Source organism: Thalassophryne amazonica, chromosome 10 (genome assembly GCF_902500255.1).
Source record: "Thalassophryne amazonica chromosome 10, fThaAma1.1, whole genome shotgun sequence".
NCBI classification, from domain to species: Eukaryota; Metazoa; Chordata; class Actinopteri; order Batrachoidiformes; family Batrachoididae; genus Thalassophryne; species Thalassophryne amazonica.
The window spans coordinates 70,766,983-70,779,493 of NC_047112.1; the positions used below are offsets into that span (position 1 = coordinate 70,766,983).

At 41.2% G+C, this 12,511-nt stretch overlaps 2 protein-coding genes across 2 annotated transcripts in view; one reads left to right on the forward strand and one right to left on the reverse strand.

Moving 5' to 3' along the window:
• Positions 1-2,022: 2,022 nt before the first annotated feature.
• Positions 2,023-3,475, reverse strand: foxq2 (forkhead box Q2). The gene is made up of 2 exons (XM_034179188.1): positions 3,011-3,475; positions 2,023-2,391 (listed from the first exon to the last, which is right to left on the reverse strand). The coding sequence occupies exons 1-2, from the start codon at positions 3,473-3,475 to the stop codon at positions 2,023-2,025; spliced, it is 834 nt and encodes a 277-aa protein (XP_034035079.1).
• A 7,504-nt stretch (positions 3,476-10,979) lies between these two features.
• Positions 10,980-12,511, forward strand: part of pias4a (protein inhibitor of activated STAT, 4a) — a 57,008-nt gene continuing 55,476 nt past the window's right edge. Inside the window, exon 1 of the mRNA XM_034180229.1 lies at positions 10,980-11,038. Coding sequence (XP_034036120.1) covers positions 11,012-11,038 — 27 coding nt within the window. The 5' untranslated portion in view covers positions 10,980-11,011. The remainder of the gene's footprint in view (positions 11,039-12,511) is intronic.

The window sequence follows — 12,511 nt, forward strand, 5'->3', positions numbered from 1 at the left end:
TTTTAGAGAAAGAGACAAAAAGAAATAGATCACTGTGCCAAGGAGGGAATCTCTTTAGGGTCAGTGACCCTATGGCCTTGTTTAGAGAAGTGTTTCATAAATGTTAAAAAATTCATATATTTGTAGTTTAGTTGAATAATAACTTGAATTTTGTCTCTTATTTGTTTTTATCTATAAGCACATGCAATATCAATATCAGTGCTCAGATTACAGTAGCTTCTGGGAAAGGTGCAAGTTGCAATAAACTGTGATGCCAAGCGCTAAGGATACATGCTATCCAGTCACAGCAGATGAAACTTTTTTTTACTACTGAGCAAACATCATTGTTAGACTTTTTAGGTTCAATGATTCCACGGCGTGTAGATGTTATGGCGTCAGTGACCCCATGGACTTGGCGGAGGTTTGCACTCTCTGAGTGCTTCTAGTTACATATATTACACACACACGCACACTGTATTTGTGTAGAAGTTGTAAGTTCGCTCATTTTCTCCCTTTTTTTCTCCCTCAGGGTCACCACAGCAGCTCCAAGATGGATCTGCATTTTGGTTTGGCACAAATTCTACACAGGATGCTCTTCCTGACACAAATCCACATTACACATAGAATGAGGAGGGGTGGTCTTCAACTGGGAACCTTCTGATCTAGAAACAAGCGCACTAACCACCTGGTGGCCACAAATTGTATTTGTGGATTTGAAATAAGTAGATAAATCGAAATACTCTCATCACAATTACAACCTTTAAAGATCAAATCGACATGAAAAATAGATGCTTTATCGCACAAAAAAGTGTGTTTTAGTAAGTACGTTCCTTAGGCTTGCTCTCCCTTGTTTATATAAACTTGGGATCACCACAGCAGATCTGAGATGGATCTTAACGTGCAAAATTATTGGAAAGTCTGTTATGCACATACAACTGAAATTAAATGTTGAATCTGCACTTGAAGCTGAGTGAGGAACCAACATGTCTGGATTTGTAATTGTCCTGGAACCAGACTAAGATCCAGGCTTTCTTAAGTGTATCTATACATGGTGAAACTGTTGTACAGATATTCACGTATCATGGTCATGTCACTGGGTCATCGACCTTTGAGACTGAAAGACACATGGAGAGAGCTTCTGGAGTCATGAGGACAAGGGGACATACATGTTTCAGCTGGTTGCAAGAGATCGATGGTTACCTTCCAGAGGTGGAGATGGTCTCATTGTCTGCTTGGGTGGTTTGCATCCTGGACCTGCGACGGGGTAGCGGTGATGTGGATGTGTCTTGACACTAGCATATGCTCCCAGAATGAACTGGAAACTGCATTTAGATTTTGTTGTTGTCATCATCATCATCATACATTTCCTTATTTTTAACAGGGAAGTGAACTTGCACTGTGTATCTGAAGATTAATTGATCACATCCTTTCAATTGATCTCTCTCCTTCCTTTTCCTCTGCTCCTTCATCCCTGACCTCCTGCAGTCCCACTTCTTTCTGTCGGAGCAGTTATGGATTACACTGTGTGATAATCTTCCTATTTCTTGAAACTATTTGGGATTACTTGCCTTATCAGGACTCATATCCTTGGCGTCAGCTTTGGAAAGCCTGATTTTAGTATCTTAATGAACGAGATTTTGCATCCCGACAGCTTTAACTAATTAGCATCTAACAACAGGTGGTATTTTAGCAATGGGCTCACTTTTAGTGTCGTCTGCCTACACATACACACACACACCCACACACACACACACTGCTTATAAATGTGTCAAATGTATCAAGATTTAACCAGATCGACACATAAATTGGTTTATGTTAATATTTCAGGTAAAGTGCAGCAGCTTTTTAAAACATTTTTCAGCTTTATTTCATCACTGAAAATCTTAAAATCACTTTGCTTACAAATTAAAACATAATGTCACATTGTCAACGTCCACTTCAGTGTTTATTAGGAAGTAAGAGTCTAAAACTTCTATAATGTTAGTATAGAGTATGTGTGTGTGTGTGTGTGTGTGTGGGGGGGGGGGTCTAAACTCTTTCTTTTCATGGTGAAGGCCCGTGCAGGCCCAGGTGGACCCCATCTCGTGCCTGCACGCTGGGCCATGGCCAGTAGAGTCTGGTTGCCAAACAGGTTAGAGGGTGTGCCGGTGCAGGGCAACACCAACAGGATGTTCTATGGGGATATGCCAGCACGGGGTAGTAAGGGGCACTCTGCGTAAGGTGGTGCTGTCCTATCACTCTACGCGCCCTCCGTCGCGCTCGTCGGCAGTGGTAGTCCCCATTGGAAAAGTCGTGAAAATTTGCTGGGTGAACAGCCCAGAAGTGGCCTTTGCCGTTGTCACTGCGGCCTGCTTTGATGAAGCAATCATTCAGGGACAAGTTGTGACGCACGCTGTTCCTCCAGTTTTTGTCCTGTTGGAATAGGAATAGGTTAGAAATCTGGTCATTAAACACATGACATTCCAAAGAGCCGAATAGGAACCTCTCCCCCAATCCTCCCCCTTCCTTGAAAATGAACACGGGTAAGCGTTAAGCAGGCTACTGCTGATCCTCCTAAGGATGTCACCTTGTCCTGTTGTTGGCAAGATGTGCAATATGATCTCTGTGAGGCACAACACCCTGAGTTACCTTTTCAGCACGTCAAACCTGCGGTCTACACTAATCCACTCGGCTGTGCACATTCTATTGTTGCACCTGGTAGAGGTAGAGATGGTTTGCAGCCTAGCAACAGGATTACTTTATTGGGTGAATTTGGCAACAAGAAGATCATCTAGAGTTCCTGTGAGGACCTAACTGCCTAACCACTCAGACAGATTACCTGGGCCAAGTAGGTCACTTGAGAAAATAGTTGCCGCACTATGTGTCAGCAATATGATTGATTGCTAACAATCTGTAAATATCTTATTTGTAGTTCTAACAGAGTTAAAAGAGTAATGCAACCCTCTTCTTTCTGAAGTACACAGTAATCATGTGTACCGTGTTTTCTCTTCACAATATCATCTTGTTTGTACCTCAGAGATTCCGAACATACCTTACTCTTGAAGTAAGGGTAGTGGTCCATGATCCACTGGTAGATGTCACACAGCAGCAGTTTCTTCTCCTCTGACGCCAGGATTGCCTTCGAGATGAGTGCAATGTAGGACTGATTTGGTTTATCAAGAGACGTTTCTGAACTGATGCCGGTAGAATTGGTGATGGTGACCTCCTCCTCCCCCTCCTCTCTTTGCTCTTCATACCTCTCCTCTGCTTTGACTTTCTTGTCTTTGCCCTCTGCTCCTGACTGTGTCCCCTCGATCTCAGGGAGAATCCTCACCTCTTTAGGTTTAGGATTCTGATGATTCTGCATGTTGCATGCCGTCTGCATTTCGGTCCAACATCCTGCCGGCTCCTCTTTAGAACCTTTGACTCCTTTATTGAACAGGAGGTAGTCAATAGTGAAGGTCAGTCCCAGTCTTGCTCTGCCACCGTTGTGGCTGCTTCTGTCCTCCGTTGTCATTTTGGAATTGAAATATTTCAGGCTCATTGCAGAGGTTTTACAGAATCCAAAGTGAGCGAACGCTGAAGTATCAGTTGATCAGTCAAACGCGTCTTTCACAAAAGTCCTGCAAAAATTTTCTCTCTACATTTCACAGCATGGCTAAGCCTTCAAAAATTGACCATGTCAAAGCCTCTGGCTTCTTTCACCAAAGATTTACTGTTGACAAGATCACAGATAAAGATGAGACTCTCAACTGTCATTAACCTTGATGTGCTCACCAGTGACATAATCTACCGCCGTGGAGATGACGTCAATCTGTTAAACTAAAGAACTAATTAAATACCAATTTTAAATTTGTTTTCATCTCTCTTGCGAACTTGACGCTTACAATTAAAACAGGTCCTTCTGAGTGTCACGCAGCCTGTTGCCCCTGAATCGGCGTGTGGTGCTTTGCGTTTTTGGATGTCAGTATTTATATGACTGTGAATTTATCCCTCAGAAAAGAGGAGTAAAGACCGCACAGGGGAGGTCCAGGTAGGGGGTCTGAATTCAGGCGGATTATTATTTATTAACCTAAGCAAATCTTTGTAATTATGGGAGATTAAACACTCAAGACTTAGTAAGACAGTAGTTCCCAAACTAATGGGAGGCAAGCCGGTTGAGGTGTGTGTGTGTGTGGGGGGGGGGGGGGGGGGGGATGAAGGTGGAGTGAGGCGTAGCACGCACAACTGGGCTGATGAAGCAAAACTATAGTTGAGTGAATCTGTTTCATGTGAACACAGGAAATACATAAGAGTGCTGCACAAATGTCAGGTTACAGAGATTCACTGTAGACAGCAAGAGGATGCTCCCTGTTTTCAAAACAGAAGTAATGCCATGTGAGGCTGAAAACAGCAAACTAGAGGTGCTATTTTACACCTGAACAACAATGAAAGTGTGGTTCTTTAATGTGTAAGATGGACAGATGTTAGACAGCAAAGAAAAGAAGAATGAACAATGCCCACTGTGCAATCATGGCATAAAAGCAAATTTTAAAAAATGCTAAAAACAACAACAACAAAGGGGATTTGGCTTCCTGGATTACAGTCATTGCAGAGAGTGCAGTGCAGAGAGAATTCCTGAGGTTATCATACACGAAATGCCTTTTATAAACCAGTGTAATATGAAAACTGATTTGTCCATCAAACTTTATTAAATCAAATATAACAAAGGCAGGTAGTGGTGATGCTGAGGCACCTTTATTTGGAAAGCTTGTATTTTGTGCACTTAAAGACATTAATTGCACATAGTCACCTACAAACCAGTGTCAGGGGCATATGATTATTACTGCATTATTTTGTGGAGATTTTCAGTCAGCCATACGTCCGTCTGGTTGTGTTATAACCTGCAAAGTGCTCACAAAATGACCAGTAAAATACACACTTGGACATACTAAGTAATAATTACAGACTACTTTTCCTGAAGTGGCACATAGCAACCATGTAGAATATGTCATCCTGCTGTCCGGCTCTGCTCAGGCTTCACACAGCTTTGATACTTCCAAGGTCTACGAGTTCTACATGATGGTCAGTAAACATTCCACAGCCATCATCACATTTGTGTTTTTTGATTTTTTAATTTGTTTCTGATGAGATTGCAAACAGAGCCCTTCACTTCAGGAGAAGGGATATCCAGCTGCTTCGGGCTTCACATGGCTTTTTATGCTTCGTCGGATTCGATACTTCCAAGTTTTTAGAGTTCCACGTGATGGTCAGTAAACATCGGATAGCCATCAACACATTTATACTGCTCCATTCTTTCATTTGTCCAACTATAGTCTAAATTAAAAGTGATGGGGGGTGTATGGGGGGTTATGGTTATAGTTAGGGTTAGGGTTAGGGTTAGGGGGAGGGTAGGGTTAGTAATAGTAAGATAAAACCATGTCATGGCTATCCTGTTAACAGCGATCTCTATCATCACTCGCCATCACATTGTCTCCGACTTTCCATGATCACAGATGTGGCTTCCTCAGCGAGACTTACCGCTGTCCCGCACATAACAGTTTAGCTTAGCATGATGTGACACGGCAGCACAAACCACAACTCTGTTCCAAGCTTTCGGGAGATGAAACACATTTTGTTAGAGTTCTCTTGCCCTTCGGTTCAATAATGTCGCTGAAAGGGCGTTGTCTCACATGATGTCATTGAACTCTACCTTTCTGAGTGACAGGTTGACATTTCTGAGCATTTATAAGCAGCAGGTGAAATCAGGCTAAATTCCCCATGTTTATGACTTAATTTCTCAGGACGAATGGCACCAAAAATAAAACACAATACATCAATATTTTCTGAATTCTTTATTCATTTAGAATAGTCATGTCATTTGGCATTTCATTTACCAGTGATATGCACTTTAAGTGTCCCTACCTCTTAAGGTTTAATTGTGATTGGCTTTGACATGATCCTTATCACTTTTTCCTTTGATTTCAACAATGTGAAGACACCTGTGTTAGAAAAATGTCAAATACACATACAGACAGGTGACAAATTAAAGTATAAACAATATAAAATGCCTTAGTAAGGCTTTGGCCCACTGTGTGCCTTCAGAAAAGCTTTAATATGTCTTTGTATTGATTCAGAAATCTCTGGAATTCTACTGTAGTGATGGAACTTCATTCTTTCACGACATTCTCTAATGTGGTTTTTTGATGATGGAGATGAAGAGCCTGACACATCGGTCCAAAATCTCCCAGAAATGTTCCATTTGGCTGAGATCTGATGACTGCAAAGGTCTTAGCATATGACATAATTTTCTTAAATGTCAAACCATTCAGTGACCCCTTTGTGCCATCTGGATTGGGTTTCTCCACTCAGGTTTTTCTTGTAAGTTGTCCCCCATTTTCTTGATTTATTAAGTATTCGCCGTTTCGCAGTTGTGAATCTCATGCAGTCTCGTGGCCCATGACTCACGCGAAAGGGCAGTTTCAGCAGCGTTCCGGTTTAGGGCACAATGTAAATACACCTCGTGAAGTCTGGACAACAAGACAACATCGGGCATGGCAGAATTTCATCATAGGTGCTACACCTCTTCTAGATAACCCTCTCAACTTTGGAGAATGTGTCATCATCATAATCGCTTGTGAAGTCACTGAATCAACGCCATCCACATCCTCGCTAGCCATTGTTTACATGGCTTTGAAATGCCGTAACTCTGCTGGTGCCACGGTGCATTCTGGGAAGCACAGGGGAATTATGGGAAATGTTAAAGTCCCAAAGATGCTTGTTTGTGGCGGTCCGTCAGTGTTGACAATGATGTCCTCTCAGCGTTGGTGTGTCTTCTCGTGGCTGAAGAGGCCGATCGCGGGTCTGCACCTCCACTGGCAGATGAGCAAATCCTTCTTGATAGCGCTTTTTCAGCCGCTGCTGAAAGGGCTGCTGGCCGTCGTTCAGCTGGCCAAACAGCACCATCTTTGGAACATGGCTTCCTGGCTTTCAAATGACGTGCCCAAGCCACCTCATTTATTGGGTGATGATGTACACCGCTATCCTTGTCATGCTGACATACGCCAGGTTCTCGATGTGCGGCACTTGGTCCTCCCAGGCCAGTCCCATGGTGTGCTGGAGACATCTGATGTGGAACATCTCCAGATGTTTGACACAGCATTGGTACAGGGTCCACGACTCAGCACCATACAAGAGCCTGAAGATGAAGACTTCGGTCTTCATCTTCAAATGCAGGTTGCAGTTCTGGAACACCCTCAGTCACAGCCACCCAAAAATAAGGTTAGACCTTACCCATGTGAAGTGCCTTGAGGCAGCTTTATTGCGATTTGAGGCTATATAAATAAACTGAATTGAAATGAAATTAACTATACTGAAAAGTGATAGAAACAGCATTCAAGTGATGGCTGATCTCCTCGCTGATGACACCAGAGTCGGAAATAATGCCGTAGTTTTCAGGGTGATGGTTGTTCTGTTTGTGTGTATGTGTGCTAATGCGTTTCATCTTCATTTATTTCTCCAGCATCCATATTTCTCAGTGGGTTATGTGTTTTGCAATTATTAACACTGCCATTTGTTTGAAAAAGTAAAAAAAAAAAAAAAAAAAAACTACTTAGACCCTGCCATGTCCTTCAGTTTTATTTAGAAAAGTTAAAATTGAATGTAATGTATTTTACACACATTTAAACACATCACATTAGTTTTCTGTGAATGTTTTCAACATTTTCATTGGTTTCTAGTAACTAAAGTCACCATATGCAGTAATTACCTTCGCCAAGGAGGTTATGTTTTCGGTCGCGTTTGTTTGTCTGTCTGTTTGTCAGCAGGATAACTCAAAAACTTTTGATGGAATTTGACGGATTTTGATGAAATTTTGTGGAGTGGTTGGAAATGACAAGAGGAACAAGTGATTCAATTTTAGTGGTGAAATGTTTTAAAGGATTCTTCACCATTGCGGGATAGGGGGAATTTTGACATTATAGTTTCTAACTCCACAAAAACAAGGCAGAAAGGCTTGAAAAAATTAGGGTGTAACATAGTCAAATGTTCTATCAAACAACAAAGTTTGGTGATGATCGGATCCGGATTCCAGATCTGGTGATCCAGAATATGCAAAAATATAGGGAAAATAAAACATGTGTCAGTGTGAGGTGACAAATGAAACTAGAGATGCACAACTAACACCAAATTGTAGCTGAATCTGTACTGATTCAGTAAGGTGTCATCAGATTTGATGTAGCTTCAAATGTTATGGAGATAGATCCAGAAGAAAACCGCCATTACCGAAAAATTATTTTTATACAATAACTTTTGAACTAATAAATACATAAAAGTGATTCCAAGTTCTAGTGGTATGTTTTCATGGTCAAGGATGTCAAATATAAAGGAAAGAAAAGTGTATGTATCATAGTTTTGGTTGTAACACTGAATTGTTGAATAGACCACTGTGCCAAGGAGGGAATCTCTTTAGGGTCAGTGACCCTATGGCCTTGTTTAGAGAAGTGTTTCATAAATGTTAAAAAATTCATATATTTGCAGTTTAGTTGAAAAATAAATTGAATTTTGTCTCTTATGTGTTTTTGTCTATAAGCACATGCAATATCAATATCAGTGCTCAGATGACAGTAGCTTCTGGGAAAGGTGCAAGTTGCAATAAACTGTGATGCCAAGCGCTAAGGATACATGCTATCCAGTTACAGCAGATGAAACTTTTTTTTACTACTGAGCAAACATCATTGTTAGACTTTTTTAGGTTCAATGATTCCACGGCGTGTAGATGTTATGGCGTCAGTGACCCCATGGCCTTGGCGGAGGTTTGCACTCTCTGAGTGATTCTAGTTATTCTATGATGTCACTGTGGCTGCACATTACATCAAATGGAAATGTCAGTTTACATTCCAGCTGTGATTTTTTTAGTATGCTGCACCTTTGAAATTTCTGGGATTAAAATAAACATAATGTGTTTGAGACAATACCTGGATGCTGTTTGTGCTCATCTTGCCTGTTAGAGATGGAGGAATGAAAAACTCTACTCTGTAAAGTTTACATGAAAAATGGCCTCCAGCACGCAAAACATACAAACTCCACACAGAAAAGCCCAGGTGGGAAGTGATCCCACAACCTTTTGGCTGTGAGGCAGCAGTGCTAACCAGTAAGCCACAGTACTGTCCATGTCTCTATATTGTATCTACAAATGTATATTTGTCAATTGATCAGTCAGTTAATAGAATAAGAATGATCTGTCATAATCAATCAATTAATTAATCATTTAAATTATTGATTATATAAAATCATCAATCAGTTTGTTTCCAGCTTTTCAAATGAAAATTATCTGCTATGTATTTTTCAGTGCAGGTAATGGTCAAGTGGTTAAGGCGTTGGACTTGAGACCAGAGAATCCTCAGTTCAAATCCCAGCCTGACCAGAAAATCAAGGGCCCTTGGGCAAGGTCCTTAATCCCCTAGTTGCTCCTGGTGTGTAGTGGGCGCCTTGCATGGCAGCAGCCTGACATCGGGGTGAATATGAGGCATTATTGTAAAGCACTTTTGAGCGTCTGATGCAGATGGAAAAGCGCTATATAAATACAGTCCAATTACCATTTATTTTTCCTTTTCATTGCGAATTTTACATTTTGATTTTCTGGCCCCTTGAATGGGCAAAAGGAAACATTTGAACACAATGACTTGGGCTCTGAGAAATGATGAAAGATGTCTCTCATTACTTTCTAGCATGGAACTAAAACAACCAATTGTTAAAAAAAAGAATATTGAAAAATAATTGGGGCTGCATGGTGGCTTGGTGGTTAGCACTGTTGTCTCACAGCAAGAAGGTCATGGGATCGATTCCCACCTGTAGCATTTCTGTGTGGAGTTTGCATGTTCTCACCATGTTTGTGTGGGCTTCCTCCCACATCCAAAGACACACAGGTAGGTGTGAATGTGTTTGTTTGTCTGTATGAACCCCACCTCACACCCTGTGACTGCTGGGATAGGCACCAGCCCCCACCGCGACCTGATCTTGGATAAGCGGTTGAAAGTGTGTGTGTGTGTTCACAAAATGGACCACATTGCCCTCTTCTGTTGATATGTTGAAGCACAGAGCATGCTGCTTTTATACTAGTGTTTGGACTATAATAAGCTACAATAAAATTTAAATTTGAATTATGACATACAAATTAATGAAGCAGTGCTAGAGCATTTAACAGAGCATGTTTCACTGCAAAGAGCACATCAAACATCCACTGAAGCTATAACTGTGATCTGTGACTTGAAAAAAAACAGTTATTTTTTGTCATTCTACTCATTTTTTTTTTTTTTTTTTTTTTGCAATCAGGTCCAAAACTCAACACACCACAGCTGCTGTTACAAGATGCCTCTTTACAATTCCCTTAAAAGATTTGAGTTTCCATGAGGTTTTCTTTGTGCACAGAATTTTTTTGGAAAACCAGGACTGGATCCACTCAAGGACTACAAATGTGCTCTCTCCGGATTTAGTCCTGTTGTGCTAATCAGAAACAAGGTAATTATATATATGCTTTGGAGAGTACATGGCTAATTTATATTTATGTGTGTACATGTTTTAAGTCACTTTTCTTTGACTCAGTTCTCAACATACCTCTTAGACAAAGCATCAACTGCACATTTCACGGTTGGTCGCATAACATGAAGTGGAGTTTTTTGTCCGGACGGGACTTGAACGCACCATGTGACCAGCTCCATTTGTCAGCTCCTGTTTTACTTCGATGATGAACAGACACAGGTTTTCCAACATACATTTACCAAATCTCAATACTATAAAACCAAAATGGAATAAATAGCAAAATATTTTTTTAAGTTATATTGTTAATTGACAGTGAGGCCTATTTTGGATAGAAGACCTGGCTGTTAGTGTTTTTAAAAAGTTGTACTGTAATTTTAAGAGCGGTTAGTTCCGCCCACTTTGCCTGTGCCGCTTCGAGTGCTTGTTAAAGACGTTTTGTGATTGGCGAAGGGTCTTGGTGATCAAAGCGGGCTTTGCGTTTGATTGGTTGAAGACCTGCCGTCGTCTCTGACTCTCGCGGTACTGCTGCGCGAAGATGGCGGCCGAACTGGTGGAAGCGATGGCAAGTAGAGCTTGACTGGCTTTGGTTAGCTGTGAGACAGGGACCGGAGTGCGCCTGGAAACTCAGCGCGCTCTCGAAAACAACACTTTTTATGTGATTACAGTTAAGAGTGCGTACTCACAAAGAAATATAGGCTATTATATTCACGATGGGACGAACTAGCTTTTGCTGCTACCGTATTTAGCCGTGTAGCCCAACGTTAACTAAGCAAGTGCGTTGATGAAACTATCATCATGCTAGCCGGGAAGAAAAAGCGACACCGAAAATGATCAATGAAACCGTTGAAACATACGGTGACTAAGTGTACACGGTGTGCGTTTGTGTGGCGTTTGTTGCCTTGGTAAAATATGTAATGAGCCGGTCGGTTTATGGATGCCGACACCTGTCAAAATGAGCGTTTGAAATGATTAACAGTATCAGGGGAAAAACCGAAGCTAGCCAGCTAGCACAACACAACGTAAATGCTCACAATAAACACAATGTCAGCTGCAACTTTACCTTTTGTTGTGCTGCCCTTCTGTCGCACAGGCTGACAGGTAAACGTTTGTCTCAGCCACAGCAATCTGGGCTTCACAATGAAGCTGCTTCCTTTTTCTTTAAACCCGAGGCGTTTGGTAGTTTCTCCGCAGAAACGCGATTCCATTTATAAGATAATGTACGAGTTATTGTCTTGTGAATAAGATAACATTGCTTTAAAATCATACTGTAAACAGCTTTGCTCACGACGGATTGTCTGCCCAGTCTCACTGCTCATAAAATGAGTTGATCTAAAAGGAGTTAACTATGGATGCTCATCACCTTACAAAAAACAAAACTCAAAAGTTACATGAACAGTTTCTATCTGAATGGACTACATGAATTGCAATATGTTTCAGCTGAAACAGAACTAGAAATGTCAAGTGTGGGTGGAAAGACTGTTTTTGAGCTGAAAACTCAGTTTTTGTACTTTAATTTAAATTTCTGATGGCAGTCCAATACAGTAGGGATCAACTGATAGGGCTTTTTTTTTAACCAATGTAGGACAGTGATAACTGATATTTGGAATGATATTTACATGCAGTAAAAAAGTCTCAAAGTGTCAAAATTTACAATAAGGAAAATTCTTAACACAAAACTTTCTTCACATATGCTTTACAGCATGCTTAATTCACAGCACAAAAAGTGCAGGCAGCTATAAGCAGCGTTATTATGAATTGAATATATGAATAAGTACAGCTGACACAGCATCAGCCTGCACACTGTTACCTTCTTCTGTGCCACTCTGTGTTCAGCGGAAAGAAGGCTGCACATGTTGACTGTTTCACAAGCAGCCTTTGAAATGGGACAGTCTAGTTGTACCACTTATGATGTAAATGGAAGATGATTGCAGCCTTTGAAGTGTGCAGCTAGTGAATAAACCATTGTTGCAGTCTGACTGCGTGTGCGCAGCAGTGCCTAAAGGCCCCCTGGCACTTGCACACTTTGATCTGTGCA

Excerpts from the sequence above, each read along its gene's own strand:
- foxq2 (XM_034179188.1), bottom strand. The coding sequence starts at position 3,475 with ATGACAACGGAGGACAGAAGCAGCCACAACGGTGGCAGAGCAAGACTG. Across the intron at positions 2,392-3,010 it reads ACCCTTACTTCAAGAGTAAG|GACAAAAACTGGAGGAACAG; the intron begins GTATGTTCGGAA and ends CTATTCCAACAG.